The sequence below is a fragment of the Lissotriton helveticus genome, chromosome 4_1 (assembly GCF_964261635.1).
Source record: "Lissotriton helveticus chromosome 4_1, aLisHel1.1, whole genome shotgun sequence".
NCBI lineage: Eukaryota > Metazoa > Chordata > Amphibia > Caudata > Salamandridae > Lissotriton > Lissotriton helveticus.
Window position 1 is genome coordinate 1067499520 of NC_136063.1, and position 25395 is coordinate 1067524914.

General features: G+C 49.2%; 1 protein-coding gene across 1 annotated transcript in view; it reads left to right on the plus strand.

The window, feature by feature from the left end:
• Positions 1–25395, plus strand: part of DNAH5 (dynein axonemal heavy chain 5) — a 5174212-nt gene that overhangs the window by 23021 nt on the left and 5125796 nt on the right. The window contains exon 2 of the mRNA XM_078687662.1: positions 22705–22839. Coding sequence (XP_078543788.1) covers positions 22705–22839 — 135 coding nt within the window. The remainder of the gene's footprint in view (positions 1–22704; positions 22840–25395) is intronic.

A 25395-nucleotide genomic window follows, 5' to 3' on the forward strand; every position in this document is an offset into this window, starting at 1 on the left:
CGCTGTCTGCCTGTGTATCCAAGTGTATGGAGGAATCCTGTACGACATCATCGTCAGGCTGGGACTCGGTGTCGATGACATGGGCTGAGTCTTTATCAAACTCTGGGAGAACGCTATGGTTTTGGGACTCACTGTCATGTATTTCAGTGTCTGGGATTTGGTTTCCTACTTCCTTAGATATAATTTCAACCCATGGAGAGTTAGGTGGAGGGCTCATGGGGTGTAAAATAGGAGATTGACTTAAACCCAATGACTGTCTTCTGTCACTGTTGATCTTACTTACTACATGGACCATGTAGTTATCCATAGTGTTTTCTACAACAGTAATGTTCTTTTTCGGCATCCTGGATAAAAGTGTTAGAAGCACAGGTTTTTAGACAGGGCGGTTACGAACAAGTAATGCACCGGGAGTAAAAAGGGGGACTCTAAACAATAATGCGATGTACATAAGACAGGGTACAGATGGTCTTACTTTAGCCAGAAGACTTTTTACCAGTGCGGACAGTATAGCGTGCCCAGTCCAGTCTCTACCTGTCTCGGACTGTCTAAGACTGTCCGCCCTTTGTCCGGGCTTCGTCCGGCGTCCCGCACACGCGTCCCGCTGTGCGTCAGAGGTGTGTCTTTATAGGGGGAGGAGCAGGGGCGGGAAGAGACCCAGGTGCGCTCCGATGATCCTGCGCGGAACCCTGGGTCTCGCAGTCCCGACCCCTGTGTGGACAGCCTCACTTGATTTTGGTGGTGGTTTTCTCCTTTCCTCACGGCACAGTTTGCTGGCAAATCACGGCAGAGTCACGGTAGCGGTAATCAGCTGCGAGCGGCTCCCGCGGAGCGGGGGCCGCGAGCTGTTTTATCAGGCAGGCAATCAGGGAGGAGCAGGCAAGCAATCAGGGAGGAGCAGGGGCGGGAAGAGACCCAGGTGCGCTCCGATGATCCTGCGCGGAACCCTGGGTCTCGCAGTCCCGACCCCTGTGTGGACAGCCTCACTTGATTTTGGTGGTGGTTTTCTCCTTTCCTCACGGCACAGTTTGCTGGCAAATCACGGCAGAGTCACAGTAGCGGTAATCAGCTGCGAGCGGCTCCCGCGGAGCGGGGGCCGCGAGCTGTTTTATCAGGCAGGCAATCAGGGAGGAGCAGGCAAGCAATCAGGGAGGAGCAGGGGCGGGAAGAGACCCAGGTGCGCTCCGATGATCCTGCGTGGAACCCTGGGTCTCGCAGTCCCGACCCCTGTGTGGACAGCCTCACTTGATTTTGGTGGTGGTTTTCTCCTTTCCTCACGGCACAGTTTGCTGGCAAATCACGGCAGAGTCACGGTAGCGGTAATCAGCTGCGAGCGGCTCCCGCGGAGCGGGGGCCGCGAGCTGTTTTATCAGGCAGGAATTCAGGGAGGAGCAGGCAAGCAATCAGGGAGGAGCAGGGGCGGTAAGAGACCCAGGTGCGCTCCGATGATCCTGCGGGGAACCCTGGGTCTCGCAGTCCCGACCCCTGTGTGGACAGCCTCACTTGATTTTGGTGGTGGTTTTCTCCTTTCCTCACGGCACAGTTTGCTGGCAAATCACGGCAGAGTCACGGTAGCGGTAATCAGCTGCGAGCGGCACTCCATAAACACCGGTAAAACACTGTTTCAGTTGTTTTTTATGGCGCGAAAATGAGTAACCACTGAAAAGCACTGTTTTTTGAGGTATTGAAATCACTGGAAAACACTGAAAAAACACCACCAGAATTTACTGAAAATAGAAACTGAAAACAGGAAAGCCTATACATAGTCCACAATATCCTGTTTAGGGGGTTTGAGAGGAAACTCCCGTCCCTCCTTCACCAAACACAATGGACCCCTAACTGGATGTCCAAACAGAAGTTCAAATGGGCTGTAACCAACCCCCTTCTGTGGAACCTCTCTGTAGGCAAATAGAAGGCAGGGCAAAAGTATGTTCCATCAGTGCCTAAGCTTTTCTGTGAGACCTTTAATCATACCCTTGAGGGGTTTGTTGAATCTCTCAACTAAACCATTGCATTGTGGGTGTTAAGGGGTTGTCAATTTATAATTTACTCCACACTCCTTCCACATAGCTGTCAAGTAACTAGACATGAAGCTTGCATCTCTGTCTGATACTACCTCCGTAGGAAAACCCACCATGTTAAAGATTCCCAGGAGGGCCCTTGCAACCACAGGAGCTGTGGTGTTCTGAAGTGGGATTGCCTCTGGATACTTAGTGGCATGGTCCACCACCACTAGTATAAATCTGTGCCCAGATGCAGTTTGGGGATCCATGGGACCAACAATGTCAATCCCTACCCATTCAAAGGGAACCCCCACCATAGGTAGTGGTATCAGGGGGGCCTTTGTTGTACCACCTGCCTTACCACTGGCTTGACAGGTGACACAGGAGCGACACAACTCCTTGGTGTCTTCAGACATGTTAGGCCAATGAAAGTAAGGGACAATTCTGTTCCAAGTCTTGTTTTGGCCTTGGTGACCTGCTAAAGGGATATCATGTGCTAGTGTCAATAGGAAGCCCCTAAACTTCAGCGGTATTACCAACCTCCTGGCTGCACCAGGATTGGGGTCTCTACTCTATGAGTAAAGGAGTTCATCATCCCAGTAGATCCTGTGGGACCCACTAGCACTCCCAGCAGCCCCAGCAACAGCTTGTTGTCTGAGGGGTTTAAGAGAAGGGCAGCTCAGCTGCTCCCAGCTCAGATCTGCCCTGGAAGGGCCCCCTGTCCCCAAGAACTCAACTTGTTCAGGCTCAGGCTCCTCTGGGACCGTTCCTTCTTCAGGACTAAAACCATCTCCCTCAAGCGACTGATCTGTACTTTGAGTCAGGGGGGATGACACTGCCTTACCCCTACTGCTCCTTTTCTTGGAAGGCACCTGGTCCATTCTTCCAGGATCCAGGGCCTGTTCAGTGGATCACATATTTGCCTGTGACCTAGTCATAGCAAACACATCTGCAGGGATGCCCAGCATTTCTGCATGAGTCCTGAGCTCCACTTCAGCCCAAGCTGAAGTTTCTAAATCATTGCCAAACAAGCATTCAACAGGGAGGCCTGCACTTACCCCAACCTTCTTAGGGCCAGTTACCCCTCCCCAGGTGAAATTAATAACTGCCAAGGATTGGTCCTGACACTGCTAGCATTGGCCACTTGGTACATCTCCCCAAGTATGATCTGCTCAGGAGCCACAAGATCTTTTGTCACCATGGTGACACTTGCTCCTGTGTCCCTGAATGCTAAAGCCACTTTTCCATTTATCAAAGGCTGCTGTCTATATTTGCCCAGATTACTGGTTCTGACAAAGGAGGACATATCCATGCCTCCATCACAGATCAGTACAGCCTGAGTTGGAACTCTGACTAGGCCAGTCCATCTCAGAACCCAGGGTTAACCCTACTACACCCTTATTCTGAGTACCACCACTTGGAGCTGAACTAGGGGGAACAGTTGCCTTAGGGGCAATGGTGGCTGGAGTTGAGGAATTGGACTTCGTAAAACCACTAGTTCAATGGGTTTTCTGTTTACAGATTTTACACTATGGTTTCTTTTGGCCTTTCCTTTGTTAGTTTGAGACTCCCAACCAGATGCAGATTGCTGGGGCCCTTGAGAAGACTTCTGGTCTTTACCCTTGTCCCCACCCTTATCAGAGTTCTTAGAACCGTGCTTCTTGGAATCACCTTGGTTCTGAACCTTCTGCCTCACCCTGCCAAGTAACTAGCCCTCCAGAGCCTTAGTAGCACAATCTGCACATTCAACCCAGGCTTGAGTCTGTGCCTTTTGGTTGTCTCTGAACTTAAACCTGTATTGCTCAGTGGTTAAGACAAACCCATCAATCAGGGCACTCTTCAAGACACTGTAGTTATCAGCATCCTCTTCTCTTACAGTTAGGAGCTTGTCTGTGCCTTTGTCTGCAAAGGAGAGCCACACAATTGCTGCCCACTGCTCCTGAGTGACCCTCTGTACTTTAAAGGCCCTCTCAAGTGCAGCTATCCATTTGTGGATGTCATCCCCACTCTGGTAGGGAGGGACAATCTCATTCAGGTTCCTATGGTCATGAGTATGTTCTCTACCTCTAGGGACACTGTAGCTGCCACCATGGGGCTCTAGCCCCTCTTTTCTAGAAGCTCTCGGGAGGAGCTCCAGATATTCCCTGTCTAAGGCTAGCTGCTCTCTCTTGATCCTAAGCTTAGCTTCTTCAAACTTGAGCAGTCTGCACTTTCTATCATAGGAGGTCTCTCTCCTGTAGGAGGCTGAGGACCTATGAGAGACAGATGTCCCTACAGATGTACCAGAATGATTCGACTCCTGAGAAGGAGAACTAGACCTTCTAGGTACACTGCTAACTCTCCCTGGAGGGCTGAATAGAAAAATACTGGGGTCTCCTCTTCATCCACAGGGAGAATTTGATTGTCCATGTTAGAATCATTCTGATCCTCCTGGCCAGCATCAAGGTCTAGGTCTTGGATGTTTTCACCTCCTTGCCTTTCCTCTTCTGCTGCCCCGCCCCTCCTACCTGTCTCATCAGAACCTGGGGTCTTTCTGAGGTCATCTGCAAGCAACAACTGTATGAGATGTTGTGTGGTTGGGCTTTTCCATGTCTTCAATTTCCTAGAGGAACACATTGTCCTCAAATCTTGGTATTGTGAGAAGTTGGCCTGATATATGATGCTCACTAGTTCTAGTGATTACCTTGTATCAGTCCAAACAACACTTATGGTGATTGGTTGTAAGTCAACCTTATAGACCAGCTATCCTAATGGTAGCATGGACGAAGCAGTCTTAGGCTAAACTCTTTTGGCATGTGAAGCCAGCTGTTTTACCACCTATAACCCCTTGAATACCAGATGAAAGGACACCACACAGGTTGTTATAAAAATAAACAGTATATTTATTAATGACAAACACCTCTGAACTCTTTATGAGATCAGAGGGCTAAGCACATGACAATCTCTTAGGAAAAATACGATAAGTTGCACAAAATTACAGTGGTGCCCTAGGGGCACGACAAACCATATACTAAGTAAATGGTATAAGGAAATCGATAGAAGGAATGGAGCTGTCCAGAGGCAGTAGGATCGCTGGGGCTACACTATTCTAACCTTAGGTAAGTAACAGGAGGCCCACGGGACGCGTGTGCAAAGTGTGAACTCACACGCGAGATGCGGAACAAAGTCAATGGACAGTACAGTTTACGAAAAAGGTGAGTACGGACAGTCTTTACTATCTAGGACTGAAACGACTGGAAATCTGGACACTAGGAGAGTTAATCTACCCTTGAGCACCAAAATGCTCTTGTTACCTCACCCACGGGCTGCGGGTGCATAGGTGTCAAAGTGTGTCGGGTTTCCGCATCGAAGTCTATGGAGCCTTGAAGAAAGATGCTGCAGGCGACCAAGTGGAAGATGTCCGGTGCGATCCAGGGGTGGATCGAGGAAGAAGAGGACCTGGAAGCAGAGGGGACAGTGTTCAAAGTCACTAGCCAGTGACCGGTGTGAAACCAGGAAGGAACCAGCCGCTGTCGCCGCGATCAGGTGAAGAGTGGACGCTTGTCTCTGTAGCCACGTGGACCAGGAGGTGTCTTCGACGACCAGGATGGAGGCACGAGCTGTCCCACGCAGGCTCTCGCTGTTGGCGGTGTCGGATCCAGATTTAGAGTCAACAGGCCTTGGCAAAGGCAACCCACGCAGTGAGTGGAAACGGCGTCTGGAGTGGACCAGGAGGGTCCGGGGTGCTCCTCTTTTGGAAGGGAGCAAGGGCCAATCTGGAGCAACCAGACCAGCAGTGAAGATTTCAAGGATCATCGTCTAGGAGGCCACTGGCCAGCCGGCAAGTGACCAGATAACGCGTCGAGCAGCAATCAAGCAAAAGGGCCCCACGCAGATCTCGTGGATGCTGGGGGGCTGGTCTTTGGTGTAGGAGCTGCGCGGGGATGGGGCTTCTCAATCCCCAAAGCACTTTCTCGAGGATGCCTCTGAAGTCGTGCTGGAAGCGAAGTGCAGTTTCTTCAAGATGGCCGGTCCCACGTGCCTCGTCGCACCCACGGATCTCAGCTGTGCTGCAGATGTAGGTTGAGGTCGGAGAGGTCTGGAAGTCCGGATCTCGTTGGGCTCTGAAGTCGGGTTCCGGCAGGAAGGACGACAAAGTGAACCGCTAGGACGCTTGATGATGCCTGCAGTTGCAGGGTGGACACTCCTTGCCCACAAGGGAGATTCTTCAGTCTTCTGTGGAGCAGAACGTCGAAGTTCAGAGTTTCTTCTTGTAAAGTTGTTCAGGATAATCTAATTTGGAATGGGACCAGCTCCTACCTTTATCCTGCTAAAGGGGGCTGTACTGCTGACTAGGTCCCTCCCCTGGGTGGGACCAGGAAGGGGGGTGGTTACACCCCCTATCCTTTGTCCGGTTTCGCGCCAGAGGTGGGGCTGGAGTGCCCCAGCAACTGGTTTGAACCGGTGTATGCACAGGGCACCTTGTGTGCCCCAGGCATGTCTCAATCCTTTCAGGCCTGTCCTACCTAATACACAAAATCCTGTCTGGGGTGGTGCTAGCACCTCCCAAGGCAGGAAACCCTTTTTCCAGGCCTCCCTCGCTGGAAGGACTCCCAGCAGCAGGAGGTCAGACTTGTGTCTGTGGTGGCAGCATCCATTTTGTGATGCTGAGGCTTCGGGGTTCACAGTTACATACATGTCGTGTCCCTCTAGAAGGGTGGAATGCTACCCCCGTCGCCAGAATTGGCGAGGGGGTAGTATTCCAATTCGTATGACACCCTACTCGACATGTTTTAATAATGCTATACCAAAGTTAGCATTCAACCGCGAGGATTATAATGCACTTAAGAGTATATGGTATAGCGTTATCATGGAACAGCTATAAGGACTTGGTTCCGCAAGCTGCAGACAGGCTCAGCTCATGCCAGAGCACCATCTCACATAATTCCAAGCACTCTGCCTTCAGGATTGATAAGGCCTGCCATAGGAGTGACTGATAGGAATATATGTGTCAATTTTAGGGTTAGATATAGGTATACTATATCTATAGCAAAGGGTGTTTACACCACCTTGCCCCAGCTATCTTGGCAGCCAGTTCTGTCTGTTTGGATGGCCAGCCAGGGGTGGCATAATACATGCTGCAGCCCCTGGTAGGCCCTGGTTACACCTATGCCCTGGGTACCTAAGGTACACTGTACAGGGGCTGATAAGGTGACCCAGCATCCAATTAGGTATGTACCTAAGGTACATGGACTCCATTTTACAGAGAGAGCAATTAGTCTGGGGCCCTGAATAGCAGGGCCCCAGGCCAACGAGGTCGAAAACCAGCTAAACACTAGGCAAAAAAAGTTGGGGGTAACCATAGTCAGATATCCACCTTCTTACAGGTATGATACATGGTCATACTTAGATGGCAGAGGCCCATTGGCTTCTGCCCTTGAAGACATAACTCTCTTGAGTTGTAGAAAGGGTGTGCTGAGCCCTTGACGCACAACTCTAAGTTCAGTAGAACTTACTGTATTCTATTCTTGATTTATATGTACCTATGTACCTGTAGCGATTTTCAGTTAGTCACTCAATGAGATTATCTGGTAAAGCAATAGCAAGCTTTTTTTTTTTTTTTGATTATAAACTTTTATTGTCATTTGTGCACATATACACAGCAGTGTGCCTACAACCATATTAGGCCGGCAGCGAGACACAGACAGCATCCAACAGTAAAACAATAAAGCATTAGTCTGATTATGACAGGTCTACTCGCTAGGTAACTTGCATTTGGGTGATTGCCAATGGCGGCACATTTCGTGGGATAGTACAAATAGCATCAGGGTCAACACATCGTTGGGCAGGGGAGTACCGTTACAATCCAACATATGGCCTATTAGGGTCTCCTGAAAGTAGAGGTATTGCAAACCCGGTTTAAAGCAGCTTAGCTAAAAATCGGAGCAATTTATCATTACAGTTTACAAAATCTATTAAGCACAATCCCGCATATCAGTCGCTCCTGCATATTCGCATAGTCACACAGATAAAAACATTGGTCGGACAGTAATCCTTACATCTAATAGGCCAACAACAGCATGGACATCCAGCATTCCATCCCCTCCGCCCATTCCACAATATAGCAAATGTGACTAATCCAGTTCTGCTATTAGGGGTACGCCGACAGTGTCAGTACCCTCCTCTCCTTGCGTTGCAGTTAAGAGAAGGTATGTCTGCAGAGGGCCCCAGATGTCCGCCGGCCTAGAGTTGAGAGGCAGCAGTTCCGAGAATATTCCGTACTGTTCCTGAAAGTATAACATGTCTTGCAACCAATCTTTGAATTTAGGGGCCCGACCCTGACCCCACCTACAGGCCAGATGTCTCCTTGCCAATAACAGTGCAACATTAGTATACTTTCGGACCGTCCGCGCTATCTGTGCGGTGTGTCCCAGCAGGAACAACAGTGGATCTAAGTTCAACGCAACCCCTATCATAAGGGAGATACCCTCACAGACATGCGACCAATACTCCTGTACTCGTGGACAGTTCCACGCCAAATGGAGGAAGTCCGCCCCTCCCTGTCCACATCGCTCGCACCTATCCGAGTCAGCCAAGCCGAATCTAACCTTCCTAACAGGCGTGTAGTACAACCTATGGAGGAACTTGTAATGTATAATTTTGAAGCGACTGCTAGACATCACCGCACCCGATAAATCACAACAATACTCCAATTGTTCCTCTGTGATCTCCCTGCCAAGATCCAACGACCAATGCGCTCTAGCCGCACTCTCCACAACAGGTAGTTCTCTCCGTAGGCATTTATATATATTGGACACTAGATGTGCACCATCAGTGCTATTCAGTACAACTGTAAGTGGGGCTACACTGGGGGGTTCACGAGGATATTCAGGCAATAAGGCTCTTAGGCCTTCTCGCAGCCGTAGATAATAGAATAGTTCTAAGGGGTTAGGTGCGTATTCCCCCCAAAAATTTCTCGAGACCGGAATATCCCATCGTGGAATAGATCACCCCATGTCTGAATTTTCAACCGGCGACACATTTGTTGGAATCCTACCTCTTGAAAGAGCGCCACTTGTGGATGATAAGACAGTGGCAGTCGAGCTGTATACAGTAACGGTGTCTGCAACCGTCTCCCTATTCTATGCCATGCGTCCATTGTACAAGTCACTGTATTAGAGTGCATATCCAGTTCCGATGTGGGGGCATGAACCACTCCGACCAACGGCAGTGGGTGAGCTATCCAGTCCTCCGCCGCAACCTGCGGCATGAAGGCAGTCGGCTTCATCCAATAATACAGGTAGTGCGCCTGAGCACTCAAATAATACACTTCGAAGTCGGGGACGTCGAAACCTCCCACACTATAAGGTTGTGTCATGACTGCCCATCAGAGTCGCGCCTGCTTGCCCCCCCATACCAGTCGTATAAGTTCAGAACGCAAGGTTTTGAAGAAAAATGCGCCCGGGTGATAAGGAATATTGAGGAATAGATACAGGAAACGCGGCAAGACCACCATTTTTATGAGGGAAACTCTCGCCGCCATGGACAAGGGCAGTTTGATCCAGCGAGTCACTGAGTCCGCCAGTTTAGTGATAGCCACTCCATAGTTCATTCGCAACGTATCTCCCTTGTCTCTCGATATTTGTATCCCCAAGTAGCGCAGCTCCGAGGCGCACCACTCCAGAGGGTAATCGAGCGGAAACTCCGACACAGCTTGCGTTAGAGGGAAGAGCTGGGACTTACCCCAGTTAATAGAGACGCCAGAGAGGCCTCCAAAGGCAACAAACTCCCGCAGCAGTGCATTCAAGTTGGAACGGGGGTATTTGACGTACAGTGTGACATCGTCAGCATATAGTGAGATGGAGAGTTGGCGTTGATGGCAATTAAAGGCGCTGGCTTTGTGGAGTTGTCGAATGCGACAGGCCAGCGGCTCTATCGCTACAGCGAAGAGTAAAGGGGAGAGGGGACATCCCTGACGGGTACCCCTCGTTATTGCAAAAGTATCAGTGAGCCGACCGTTCGCAAGCACTCTCGCCGTTGGAGCCGTGTACAGCAACCGTACCCAATTTACAAAGATCGGGGGAAACCCCATCTTCCGCAATACCGTGAATAGGAACTCCCATTCTACAGAATGGAAGGCTTTCGATGCGTCTAAAAAAACTGCAGCGAGGGGTACCTCAGGGCCAACCGTCTGAATCAGGGAGAAAACAGTACGGAGGTTGTGCGAGGTTGATCTCGTAGGGACGAATCCTGACTGATCAGGCAATATGAGTGTGGTCATGAGTAAGGAAAGTCTTGCGGCGAGCACCTTGGCTAGAATTTTGGCATCGCAGTTCAATAGCGACAATGGGCGATACGAGTCACAGTGTTTAGCATTTTTACCCGGCTTAAGTAAAGACGTGATGACAACCTCTCTCATGGACCTCGGCAGTACACCCACTTCCAAGGCATCCTCAAACACCTCCCGCAACACTGGTGCCATGACATCCACATAACATTTATAAAATTCTGCGGGAAGGCCATCATGACCCGGCGCCTTCCCGTTGCTCAAGGACATAATGGCATCTCGCACCTCATCTAACTCAAGCGGTGCCCCCAGAAACTGTCTATGGGCGTCGCTTATCCAGCAGAGCGCGACATCCCCCAGATAGCTGTCCAGGTCAAAGTCCCCAGTCGCCCGTGATGTATAAAGTTGTTCATAGTGTGTTTGGAGAGTGTTCAGTATTCCAACTGAGTCTCTGTATACCTCCCCGTCAGCTGTAGTCAATTCTGAGATAGTATTCGAGCCTCGCGCCACACGAACCGCCATTGAAAGCGCTCTGCCCGGTCTCCCTCCCTCATTGTAAGCGCGGGCCTTCCAGTGCTTCCCTTTGAACTGTACCTCCCTCTGCGCCTCCGCCTCATATTCCGACAATTTAGCCCTGAATTCTCGCTGCACCTCTCCTTCAGCTCCTGCACCATGCTTGCCTCCAGTGTCCGCAGGTCTTCCTCCAGCCTGTGGAGCGTGCGCTGTATATCTCTTAGCACCCCGGAGCTCTTAGCAATGCACCATCCCCTCACCGTAACCTTAAAAGCCTCCCAAATTGTTTCCACACTATCCACAGTATCCTTGTTCCGGGGAAAAAACTCTTCTATATCGTTTCTGAGTTCTTCACGGAAAACTGTGTCTACCAGAATGTTAGGGTGTAATCGCCAAGGCGGGCGCGGTTTATCAAATCCGGGCATATCTAAAGTCATCAGAACTGGGCAATGGTCAGAATGTGTTCTGGGCAGATGTTGAGCATTCAGGACATGTGGTGCTAGATTCATAGACACAAAGATGTAATCGATTCTGGCCCATGTTCCAGTGTATGATGTGAAGTGTGTGCCATCTAGCAGATCAGGGTGTAGGTGTCTCCAACTATCGACCAACCCCTCCTCTTCTACTATCCCCCGAAGGGAATCTCTCGCCCTGGTATGGTATGTCGAGCAGCTGTCCGCTCTGTCCAATCTCGGGTTTAGAGCAACGTTGAAGTCTCCACCCCAAATCAGATAACTAGAACCCACATCCATTACAACTCCCCAGAGCAGCGTAAAAAAAAGGGATCATCAATATTAGGTGCATAACAATTGGCAATGGTAATCATCTCCCCACCCAATCTCCCCCATACAATCACATATCTCCCCTCCTTATCAATATGCTGACCCTGTAGTGTGAACGGGAGAGCCCGGTGTATAAGAATGGCAGTACCCCTGGCGTATGAGGAGTAGTTTGAGAAAACCCTCACACCTGCCCATCTCTTGCCGAATGCAGATGTAGCTGACGGGGGGTTGTGAGTTTCTTGTAGCATAACCACCTGTACGTTATGTCTATCCCAGTACGCCAACAGCTGTCTGCGTTTTCGTGCATCCTTTAGCCCACGCACATTCCATGATATAAAAGTACATTTGTTAACTTCCCCTGCACCCGTAATTGTCAGTTTCGCCCTGCTTTGAGAAAGTACGATGCATCATCCATATCATCAGTATATTGCAATCATTCTTCCCCCCTTCAACACTCCAGTATACCACTATGTCTGTTTGCTTGTGTATATCGCACTCAACCAACTCACGTAACTCCCAGGCATTCCCCCAGTCCCCCCCACCTCCCACAGAAGCGTCCCTAACTCGCAGGTTTCTCCATCCACCCTCCCCCACCCCAATTCTCTCAACAACCAAGGGTGATAACATACCCTATAACAACAGTAACCGCATGGGTAATACCCGCTAGGTAGCATTCCAGGTGGCAGCACATCACCCCCTCTTCTCCTCCAGCTCCCAATGGCGGAGCTCACCCAGCTAGAGGGAGAGAGGGGGGTACCTGGCGATAAGAATCTAATTCAGCTTTCCTCGGGCCAGATCCCCAGCCCACCTTAACTTAAGGAGAAAGAGAGGAAAGCGACCCCAGCTACCGCCATGGATTAGTCCACAAACCAGTACTCACATACAGGAACCAAATCGATATCAAAAGTCTCAGAAGCCGTGTGGTCACTGTTCCTCATCCTCCATATGGTCGTTTCTGCGATCAGGCTCAGCAACCCCGTCTCCATTCTGGTGCGCCGTGCGTTTAAAAAGTTTGATAAAGTCCTCTACTTGTTGCGGTTTCGTAAAGAACTTTTGGCGCCCCTGATAAATGATCCGCAGTCGAGCCGGATAGAGCAATGCGTAGTCCACTTGGAGATTGCGAAGTTTTGCTTTAACATCTAAAAACTTGCGCCGCTCCTCCTGCACCATGGGCGTAAAATCAGGATATATTGTAAAGTTGCTGCCATCAAAAGTGAGTGTTTTGGAGGTTCGAGCCGCCCGCAATGCAGTGTCCCTGTCTCTATAGTTTAGCAGACGGGCTATGATAGGTCTCGATTTCATGCCCGGCTTGGGTACCCTCACCGCTCAACCGGGCGCCACCTGGGATCAGTGATTGAGCAGGGTGGGAGCGCGCGGCAAAAGCAGGGTACCGAGGAGACCTCTGGTCACGGGTAGCCTCTCAGACTCAGGCCCGGTACCTTTCCAGCGGTCCCACAACACTACTGTCCCACCGTGTACCAGCAATGAGCAGTAAAATGAGGCAGCAAACTTCCCAGGTCCAATGTGTGTTAGGCAGTGGCACAGATCAGTTAGCGGTCACAATCATTCCTTCCTATCAGGTCACATGCAGGTGAGTGGAAGCTCTCCAGTATGTAGGGTGCAAGTCATACACTATAGAGTACGCTAGCCTGTGGGATCACAACACCCTCGCACTTGCCTAATTCACCGCAGCAGTGGCGTCCTCAAAAGCGGCACAAATGCAGCTCCCCCCAAGTGTATGGTACTCCAGGTGTGTGGTATCGCAAGTCCCGTCGCCTGCCGTCCTCACCTCGGGGTAGGTACAATACTAGGACCACGCAGGGGGGGGGAGCGGGGGAATTCCGTGCAGGAACAGATGATGTACACGGCTCCACAGCAATACCTGCAGATCCGGCCTCTCTCCGTCGTATCCCGCTCCGCGCACCTCGCCTGCGAAAGGGCGAGCCCTCCAGCCAGCAGCCGGCAGCCCCCACCAGGGCACGGTGTTAGCGCTCGATCAAGCGAGCCTGGTACAATCCGCTATGCGATGAGGGCTGGTCAGGTAGGATCTTCCGGTGGCTCCGCAGGCAGTGCAAAAAACCCTGCTCCCAAGATGGCCGTCTCACTCGTTGGGTTCCAGTAGGGCAGCGGTAGCGTTCAGCTGCAAGTACGCCGCTCAGGGTGTCACAATGACAGCGGGCAACCAACGTATGAGCGGGGCTTGGCTGCACAAAAACCAGGCAGGTATCAGCGCACGGTGTATTTCACCGCCGCGAAGAAGGAGTAGAAAGACTGTACCCCACAGCCGCCGTTCCGTAGTCCGCAGGAGAGTTCGCGCCTTTCAAGGCCTAGTTGCCACCTCCAAAGCCTCGGCCTCGCGTCCCCCGGCGAGCCGTCCCGCAGCTTAGTGTCCTCCAGCAGTCAGGGTCGCGGGAAACGTGAGAGCCTCCCCCGGCCGCAGGCAGCAAGCAATCCGCTCCAAACCCGGACCGGAGTCGCCGTATAGCCCCCTCAGCAGATGGGAGCAAATTCGGCCCGATTGATCGCCGATATGAGGATAATGTCAGGATTTAGATCGCCAGGATGTGGGAGCCTCACGAGAAGGCGTCCATTCACAAGTGCGCCACCTAGCGCCCCTAAAGCAATAGCAAGCTGGAATCCAACCGCTGCACTCCAATGGGAGAAGTTGGCCTGGCATATTCTGTCCACTAGTTCTAGTGGGCACCTTGCACCAGTCCAAGCCACCCTTATTGATGATAGATTGAAGACAACCTTTATTAAAAGCTATCCTAGTGGTAGCTATGGAGACCAGCCTTCAGGCTAAGTCTTGAAGGAGTGTAAAGCAGCTTGGTTTACCTGATTATAACCTCTTGAATGACCAAATGAAAGGAGAACCACACAAGGTATATATAAAATATATGTTTTTATTTCTAAACACTCTCTGCTAACCTCTTTATGAGATTAGAGAACAAGATACACAATATCAACACAATAGAACTTCAGTAAATAGCACAATATACAATGGGCCCCAGGGGGAGACCAAACTATATATTAAGAAAGTGGTATAAGAACCACGACTTGACTAGACACAGTGCCTAGAGCCTGTACAATCGCCGGGACCCCAAGGAACCACCCAAGGTAGTGACACAGGGGACCCACGGGGGACGTGTGCAGTGTGAGAACACAGCCGCGAGCTCCGTTAGCTTCTATGGGGAAAGTCACGGTTTGAATTTTAAAGTTTAAGGACACTTAGGAGAGGACTTTGAGGAAACCCCTTTAGACTTAGGTGGTTCTAGGGCCAACACCCACGGGAGCACCGGAGTACTCGAGTTACCTCACCCAGGGAAGCCGGGTGCATAGGTGTCAAATGGTGTTGGGTCGTTGTTTTCAATGGCGACCTGCTGCAAAGTGCTGCTGCCGGGAAGAAGGAAAGTGTCCGGAGGAATCCAAGCCTGGATCGAAGATGTGAAGAACCTGAAAGCAGAGGGGACAGAGTATGGGTCACTTGCCAATGACCAGGGGCACGATAGACGAATGCCCACCGATGTCGTGTGCTTCAGGTGCATAGAGGTGAAGCTTGACTCTGCAGCCACGGGGACCGGGAGAGGTCCACAACAACCAAGATCTGGATTCACGCTGTCCCACAAAGGATGTTGAATGCTAGTGTGTCGGTGCTTGGATTGAACTCAACAAGCCTTGGCAACAGCAACCCACGCAGGAAGAGAAAAGATGCTTCGGTGCGGACCAGCAAGATCCTGGGGACTCCCTAAGAGATGGAGAGTGAGGGCACGTCTGGAGCCACCAGGTAAGCCCAATCAAATTTACAGTTGCCTTCACAGGGACCCACCAGTCGGCGGACTAGGGATCATGAAGGGACCTCAAGAGAAAACACAAAGGGCCAGCTCACGGATTACTCGTGGAGTGTAGGCCGGCGATCTTCAGTGGAATTGCTGCTCGGGATCAGGGCTTCATGTAACCTAAAGGTCAGCCTCAGAGGTCTCCTCAAAGCTGATGCTTCTGCAAATGGTTGCGGTTTCCAGGGGTTCAGGTTGCACGGTCTCCGTGAGAGATACAGGCCTCAGACTTGCTGAGCGTACAGATCGACCTCAGAGACCACGGGAACCCAACTCCTGTGTTGCAAAATTCTTCGGAGTCCTCAGGAACTTCAGAGATGCAAACCGGACAGATGCATCTTTGGTACCTGCCAAACATGGAAGTACCTCCTTTACTCCAATGGAGATTCTTCAGTTATCCAGCGCCTTGTAGATCAACGAAGTTCCAGGATTATGTATCAGAGTTTCATCCAGGTACATCTAAAGTCCTGTAGTCAGGGGTTCCTACTTTATACCCAAGGAAGGGCTGGGACAAACTCTGGGGACCCACCTATGGAAGGGTCAGGATAGAGGGGTGGTTACACCCATGTCCTTTGTCTAGTTTTGCGCCAGAGCAGGGGCTGGTAGCCCCTGCAACCCGTTTGAGGTGGACTATGCACGGGGACACCAAATGTGCCCCCAGTGCAGACATCAAAGCACTCTTGGAGTGCACCCACCCAGCCCCAATACACTAAAACCTGTCTGGGAGGTGGTTACACCTCCCTATGATAGGAAACCTACTGTCTGGAGTTTCATCGAGCAGCAGGAGGCCAGACTCGTGTCTGTGGCTGCAGCATCCATTTTGTGATGCCAGAGTTCTGTAAAGCTGGTACCGGGTGTACCGGTGTATTCACGTTTCTCCCTCTAGGAGGGTGGAATCATACCTCCCCCGCCAGGACTGGCGGGGAGGTATGATTCCAAGGTGTTTGACACCAAACACAACATGTTTCCTTGCAGCCATTCCAAAGTTAGCATTTACCGTGAGGTTATAATGCACTTAAAAATATAAGGTCTGGCTGCATCACAGAACCACCCCGGATAATAGATTCTGAGCTGCAGAGAGGCCATGCTCATGCATGGGCACCCTCTCACTCAAAACCCAGCACCCTGCCTTCAGGATTGATAAGGCCTGCCAGAGGGGTGACTGATAGGTTTATATGTGCATTGATATAAGGTAGAAATAGGGAACCTACATCTAAATAAGGGGTGCATACACCACCTTACACAGGCTGCTGTAGCAGACCTGTTGTGTCATTTTGAGTTCTCTCTCAGGAGTGGCATAATACATGCTGCAGCCCCTGAGAATCCTCTGGGGTACCTATGCCCTAAGTATAAAGGGTACCATATACTAGGGACTTATAAGGGCCCCCCAGAATCCAATCTGTGGTGTACCTAAAGTGCATGCAATCATTTTAGAGAGGAAGCGGCTACGGTGGGGTCCTGGATAGAAGGGCCCCAGGCAGACTAAAGTCGAAAAACAGTGAAACATCAGCAAAAGGTGGGGGTAACTATAAGAAGCAGATCCTACTCTCCTACACTACCCAAGAAGGCACCAAGAAGGTGGCATTTCAAAAGGCGCTGACAGTCTAGGCAGAGGCCCACTCCCATGAAAATGATGAGTTGGAGGAGGTTGGGAATGGCTAATCTGAGGGGTACCTGCAGCTGTTGAGGAGGACAACCCTGAATTTGAGTTCCTGTTAGAGCAGGGAGCAGTGTCTCCGCCCATGGCCTATCCCCATTGGAGCTAAGGGAGAGGAGGGAGGTGAGTGAATTTAAGCTGCAGATGGTGAAGCCAAAGATGGAGGCAGAGGATAAAGGATGAGAGGGAAGCCAACAAGGCTGCAGCTGACAGAGCCTTAGTAGAGAAGAAACTTTGTTGGCTCACAAACTGAGTCTGAAGGACCTGGAGATCCAGGCAATACAGTCTGAGTCCTGCAGTGATGGTGGCATTATACATGCAGTAACTGATGGAGATAAAAGGTTCCATATACCAAAGGATTTGGCACCCAATTATGTGGCGGGAGATGACATTGATAAATGGTTTTCTGCTTATGAGGTTGCACTCAAGGTACACTGGTTTCCTGAAGAGCACTAGGGGGTTGGTGAGTGGAAACAACTGCCTTTACTTTGGAGGGACACACTTATGACATATGAGGTTGGGGGACCAAACCAAGGACACTCCTAAGAAACTGTTTTGATTGAAAGATTTGTACTGACAAGAATTATCGCCAAAGAATCAGGGACAGCCAGAAGCTCCCCAACCAATCCTAGGTAGATTTGATTGATTATTCCAGTAAGGCACTGAATCGCTGGGTGAGGGGCAGCAATGTTAATGATTTTAACAGGTTGTATGTATCATGTGATCATAAGAGGGCACATGCTCAGTATCTATTTTCCAGAGTTGCGCCAGCACCTAGTTGACAGTAAGCAGACTGACCCCAGAAAGCTTGCTGAGGAGTCAGACCACTGGGGTAGCAACAGAATGTCCAAAAAGGTATCTGGGGGACACCCACAAAGGTGGTCATGGTTCCCAACAGGAGAAAGAGGGGAGAGAAAAACTTAAAAACAAGGAGTTCTCAAAAGGCCCCCATAATAATTCCAAAAAGAGCAGTGGTAACCAGTCCCAGTCTGAACCAAAGAGAAAGGGTTCTTTGACCATGACAGGGAAGTCTTTACCACAATGTACAGAGTTTACTAAATATGGTCGCTCTAAGGGCGACTCCAAAAGTCCCAAGAGGGCTCAGCACCCTGCCAGTGGGCAGACACCTGGGTTGGTGAGTGTTGCGCTCGGGGAGGAGATAGTCCCAGATAGCTGTGGGGAACAGACAGAGGCAACCCTAATATCCCTGGGGGATAGAGACAATGTGCCAAAAGTCCACATGTCTGCAAATAAAGACAGTGGGTCACCATTAATGGGCAACAGGTGGTGGCTCATCGAGACACAGGAGCCAACATGATAACTGTCGAGTGTCAGCTGGTGTCTGCAGAGCAAGTCCTACTGAACACATTCCACCAAGTCATAGTTGCCAACAATCACAAGAGCCATCTACTGGTGGCTCTGGTTCCCTTTGAGGGAGGGGGAGTCGCAGGTTCTCTGAAAGTAGCTGTGAGCCCTGCCATGCCTGTTGATTGTCTGTTGGACAATGACCTGGAGCACACTGCCTGGAGGGAGGTAGAGCCTAGCTGTCACTTGGAGATGAGGGGATTGCCTGAGTGGGTCTGCATGAACCACGATCCATGACTTCCCAGAAAGGCAGTCAATGGAGTCTGAAGCCTGGAAGTATGGTCCAGACAGCTGCCAAAGAGAGGTACAAGGTGCGCAGGAAATAAGTGCCTGAAGTTCTCACAGTGGAGATTGATGGGGTCCCTGAGAAGGAGGCCCCAGGGCCAACCAGGGAAGACATTGCTGCCCTAGGTGACCTACCTGAGCTTGCCAGTGGGCAGGATGAGGGTGGGCCCAGCAGAGAGGAATTCTGCCAAGCGCAAAACGAGCCCCCACTCTTGAGGACTTAAGGCACCAGGCCTCAGCCCATGCAGCAGGTAAAGCCTATGGGGATCACCTAATCTACTAGGAGAACAATGTCCTCTACAGTGAGCCCAAGGTTCCTGGTGCTGTGGCAGCCTGTGTGCTGGTGGTCCCTCAATGCTCCCGGACCTTCTGTTATGAGTCCGGATCTGAGCACAACAGCTTGATGTGCATCCTATTCATTGAAGAAACTACAATTCCCATCATGCCTTGAGGAGCAAGTCGTGACATTGTGGCATCCTACTTAGCGCCCCATGTGACAGGAAACGATGTCGGAAATTCCAGATTGCTGTAGTACCCTGGGAGAGATGTTCGTTGTGCTTACCGACTCCTGTCCTGATCCGGAAGCCTCTTCATTTGGTGAGTGCGGTGTCAGCGTCTATTTAACAAAAGGCAATTCCGGCCGTATTGTACTCCGTTGGCGAGCGCACAATTGCAGCTCATGCAGAGGATGGTTTGTGTTACAAAGTGAAGTTGTCCTCCGTTGGTGAGCTTGCGGCTGGCGGCTCATGCGGAGGACGGTTATTTGGGCTTAAGGTGAAAGCATATCGCACAGCATTTTCGGCCGCGATTAGACCTTTGTTGGAATCTGTATTTGCCCTCCGTTGGCGAGCTCGCATCTTGCAGGCTCATGTGGAGGACGGTTGTTTGTGCTCAAGGTGAAAGAGTATCGCACGCATTTTCGGCCGCGTTCAGTCCTCTGTTGGTGAGTTGAATTTAAGCTTGAGCAGAGGACGATTGGTTATGAGGCTAAAGACTCCAGTATCGGAGACCCAAGAAAAGTAATAGTGGTACTTTGTATCAAGGGGATCTATGGGGTGTCATAACCCTGTGTGTTTCTTTTCCCAACATATATAAAGAAGGTGTATTCTATATTGGAGCAACCTGGCTGAGATTAAAGCAGTTTTTAGGTACAACAGGGTAAGCTCCCGCTATTGCATTATACAGAAGCATAACAAACGTTTACCAGTAACAAGGGAGCTTATGAACTTTTTCTTATTCTCCTTTTCATACAGTTGGATATAGTTCAGGATATCTAGAAGGCCTCTGATTGCCAGAAGAGAATTATCTTGATATAGTGTTCATATATTTATTTGCCTTTCAGGTATAGCAGTGAATATTGAGTATTGTCTTGCTTTTGATATCTAGTAGAAGTGGTAGTTCAAGGCATGTGTTTGTCGTTTCAGATCTCCCTCCCTGCTGTTCCCTTCCTTACCTTCCCTCGCTTGATCCTTCCACTGACCTATGCTATTACAGCAAACTATTACGTTCGAGAAAAGAGTCGAGATAGTTTGAATATTTCCAAAATATAACATAAAATCTACCACAAATAGAATTTCTTGCTATGTTCATCAAAACTATATATTTATTTAATAGCACATTAGTCAAATGCTTTTGGTTCAAAACATAAATGAGAAAACATGTGTTAGATCCACATCGTCACTAATTCGTGCACACATTGAATGCTTTTCAATTCAAAACATTATGATTTTTCATGTGTGATATTTTACAGGGCTCTCAGTGAGATAGAAGAAAAAAACTTGGTGAGTGGAATGGGGGTGAATGGATAGGTGAGGGATAGGGTAAAGGTGTTGTGACAAGCACAATAGCATATATTTACAATATAACCTTTACGGTCTTGGAAAGATCCACAAGTTCTCCTTTAGTCATAACACAGAGGGCATGAATAATTCATTGATTTGTGTCCCACGTGTTTGACGGTTTGTAGAAGTCTACGTTTCGATTCCTAAGTGTTCATGGGCTGGTGTATCCTCGTGTTGGGGTCTTCATCAGGACAGTAGGTAGTGAGGAGCACCTAAGAATAGTAAATACGTGTTGTTAAGTGGAGTGTCAGTTGGTAGATTAACTAACTATAGTAGGTAGTGGTTGGTACCTACTTGAGGGAAGTTCTGTAATTGGACCATCCTAGAGTGTCAGCAAACCGCTCTTCAAGTTCTGTACAGAGATACACAATCTCTTTTAGACAATGGGCAATTATACATGCTAATCTTCTGGGAACTCTGCTGGGGAAGGGACTCACCCTAGATTCCGTGGGTGTTTAATTATACCCACGGTGTGTTTTCCTGACGGGTGCTGTAATCGACCCCGTTCGGGGTGGTAAATCTCCCGTGGTCAGTTGCTGGCAGCGAAGCGGAATAAATCTGTGAATAAGAGAGCGAGTTGATTAGGGGAAAAACATGTTTGGTGCGCGCGGTAATCAAAACATGGATATATGACTTTCCGCTGTACCTAGGCCAATGGGTCTGACCGCATCAGATCGAGCGTGAGATTGCCACAGCAAGATCTGTTTGGGGTAGTTGGTTATTCTGTGCAAGCAGCTTGAACGGCAGGTCTAGCTCGGTGGAATCCTACCGGACTGGTATGTGCAAAACAGGTACGAGCGTGGTTGAGTAATTACTCTGTGTTGGTCACATTAGATCAAGAGTAATCAAAAGAGGAAGTAGGTGTGGAGCACCATCTAAGGGTTCACCTCATAGAATACTGACTTATACTGCATTGTCGGCATATTTGACTGAAAAGTCTGTGCAGGCAGCTATGACGACATGAGATCGAAATATCTCGGGGGCACAAAGCACGTGGGTACGTGTGCAACTGTTCAAACAGGGACTCACAAAAAGCAAAACAAACTAACTTACTTATATTCGAGCGTGTATGGAAAAATACACTGTGCAAGCGACTAGAAATAGTGTGAGATCGCCACAGTTCGGCGACTGTTAGACAAGTTACATTAAACGATTCGCATCTAGGGAGAATGACCAATACTATGTAGTGAGAGATCTACGGTTGGCTCACACTAGTTCGGGGACTATTGAAAAAGGGTTAGAGGCAACATCTAGTGGCTCACATCATAAGGAAGTTGACTAACACTCTGTGACCCGCTCCAGGAGAGGAGACCTCATCCTGAAATGAACGGGCGTCCTGGCGGTTTCAGTGTGTTCTTATGCACCTTAGGTAAGGTGTAAATAGTCGGGGTTCTGGGATGGTTGACATTCAGGTATTCGTATTCCTTATCAGAAAGAAAACCTGCTTCTTTGCCCCTTCTCGTGATGTCTTGGATCTTCTTTCTGATTTCTTTAGTAGGGTCAATACTAATGGGTGTATAACTCGTACCATCTCTGCTTTATTGTCCTTGACGGTTGTTTCGCGCAGATCTTCATCAGGTCCCGTAGTGATGAAGATCTGCGCGAAACAACCGTATGTTAAACACAACATCTCGAAGGGAGAGCGTGAAGCCTTGAACACCCTGAGGAAGAACACATTAATTGTCATCAAACCAGCTGACAAGGGGGGAGCAATCGTCATGCAAGACGTCACGGACTATAAAGCAGAGATTCACTCCCAACTAAGAGATGGTACGAGTTATACACCCTTTTTTTAATGTATATGCCTGTATGCTTATACCTCTGTTTAAATCCAGCAAAGAAATATTTTTTTTAAATGTTGTAGCTTGGAAATTTTCCTAGAATGCCTAGTGAATGGCGGATAAAACTTTTATTATACTCCTGGACATTACTATGGGCCACTGGAGTGCTTTCAATGCAGGTTTTACAATGTCTCTCCTTCACAGTTAAGGCAAAATCTGGCAGAATGTACTCTCTGCAGGCTGCCTTGAAAGGGCATTCTTAAATAAACATATTCTTAACGTGTGTATTGCTTCTACTGTTCTAAAACTGAATTCATACAGTACTAATATTATGCAAAACTACTTAGTGTTTTTATAATACTGTTTTTGTTATCCTTACAGCAAAAATTAAAGGAGGAGAAGGAAGTGAAAAGGGCTCAATTGGATGGGAGACACGATTATGTGTTGGGAATAGTGGCTGCCTGTTTGGATTTGGAGAAGGCAGAAATAGAAGATGCAGTTCTTGAGGGCAATCAGGTATGTATATGTAGCCACCCTTTGTTCTATGAGTACCGCTTTCTCAGGGTACTTTTTGGCACATTTCAGAAGGAGTTTTTCAAAAATACAGTATTTCTTTGTATGTATCACTCCTTCTTTTCTGTCGCTGCAACTGAAGAGGGTAATTCACAATGTGTTAAACACTCGAGCAAAAGTTCATGGTAACATAAAAGGAAAGTGATGGTGTCAGAATATCATTGGGTACTTTTTTTAATGGATAGGACCCTAATGCAGATTTATGGTTTGGGACTGGAAGTCCGACATGGAGGGAGTGCTTAGTAGGTGTATTGAACTAGAAGGCAAACAAAAAGAAGCCAGGTTCTTTGATATTGCATTGCATTTATAAAGGTGCAATATTTAATTAACACCCATCCTCATGTTTGAGCCCTTTTTTTTCGATCAAGCATACAGGCCTCTGTCTGGTAGCAAAAACCTATAGTCTACTTACCAAGAGCTTACAGTGAGCTTAAAGCCCATCCATTTCCTACCATTGGTTGCCTTTATTGTCACTTTCATTTGCTTGCTTCTTATTCAATGGCTTGCCTTCTCCATCTTGTTTTATTCCCTCTCCCGGATCATATTATCTTTATGTGTGTCCTTCCAATGCTCAGTTTTAAATACTGCATTTTCCTTTTTGACTGTGTGTGTTTTCCATTCATCTGTCTCCTTGTGCTACTCTCCCCCTGCTTTGTGTTGTTTCTATTGTCTGAGTGTGTCTATTCCCCACACGTTCCATGTGGTTCTCCCTTCACTCCTTGTTGTTTTGTCCCTTGTGTGCATTTTCCCGCCATTCTTGTTGCTCCCTGTCTCATGTGCTCCTTTTTACTCCCGCCCACCCTCTACCCCAACCCACCGTTCCAATGCCAACCTCTCCATCGCGGTAATTAAAAAAAAATATTGGCTGCCAGCCCTTCTGCTTTATGAATAAAAGCACTTTAGCACCTCTTCGTTTTCTTAATTGTTTTATTTTAATTATGATCAGTCTTGGATCGCTAAATAAAAAAGGGCACGCATGTCACGCAGGTACATCTTGCCTAACAAACTATGTGACTGCCAGCAGACACATCCTCATGCCATTTTCCCCCTTTGAACACACTATACTGCGCTGCGGGGGGAAGCTGCCACCAGGGAAGCCAAACGCTCTGGGGAGGACCTGCCACACGAACCTGGTGCCGTGAGGGGAACGGCAGTAAAACCTACTTACTTGGCCAGCAACCCGACCGCCGCGAGGGCAAGGGACTACATCCCCCAGGTGCCCCGGCGGTCGGGTGACGTCAGCGGAGCGCCCGGAGGCGCGGGACAAAACCAGGAGAACCTCTCGCACCGCGAGTCGCGCGCGGGAGCGGCCGGGCTAAGGCCGGGACAAGGGCGGGACCATCTAAGGCCATCATAGGCCAGTGGAGGCCGGGTCGGGCCACCCCCCCTGGCCGCGCAACCTAAATAGGTAAGACCTCTTGTGCCAAGGCATTCCCTGTCCCTGTAGGTGCCTGCTGCTATTTACAACATGTCTCCGAAGGGGGCCTCGAAAATTCCTACTGTGTCTAGGGACCTGGCCAGGGGGACGATGGTTCACTACTTAACCAAGACAACACCGTCTACTGCCCAACAACCTGCAAGAACACCTCGAGAACGATTGTCTACTGACCATTCCTATAGTGATATCACTCCCCCTCAGTCTGCCGTCGCATCACCAAATCTATCATTTCTGAGGGAACTTAATAGTTTATGCAAAACCGACTATGCGGCCGTTAAGTCAACATCAGAGCATATTAATGCCTCCTTTTGTCCTACAGTCACCACAAGCCCCCATCCTAGTACTTCATCCCCACCCTATGGAAACCTCCTGGCTACTTCCCTTTGCCCACCTGTAATAGGTAACACGAACCCCATAATGTTTTTTCAGGACCTTTCTGGTGAAAGAAAACGATCAGCCAACCAACAAACAGGCACGCAAGCTAAGGAGAATAAATTGCTTGCACCCCCCATTTCACCATCTCTTTTGGCTCAGATTCAAATTATGTTTAACGCCACAATACACCCATTAATAGAAAGAATGAACGATCTTGGGGTCAGGATCGCGGCAATAGAGGAAGTGATTAAGACAAACTCGAGACTCCTAAAAAATACGGCAGACCCTAACCAATCTCAGCCTTTACGCGACACGGTAAAGCTTTTAACAACTTCACAAAGTAGTGTTCTTCAAATCCGACAGGCAACACCAGGCTTGCTAACCCAACCTAGCGAGAAATTTCCCACCGAAACAAAAACAGCACACTGCTGTTCCTTTAAAACGGGGTTGAACAAATTAACCACACCACCTAAAAGGCCACCTCCCAAGATAAGGAACATGCAAAGCAAAACAAATCACATCCATTTACCACCAGAGGCTGCCCCGTTTGTGGGTGTCCTCTCTGGGGTGCCTGAACTCACTAAGGGAAATACTGAAAGTGAACAGGAGCTGAGAAACAAGGCACTATTTTGGCTAACAAAGAATAGACCCCTACCCCCCGACATCGACAGTAGAATACAATGTGT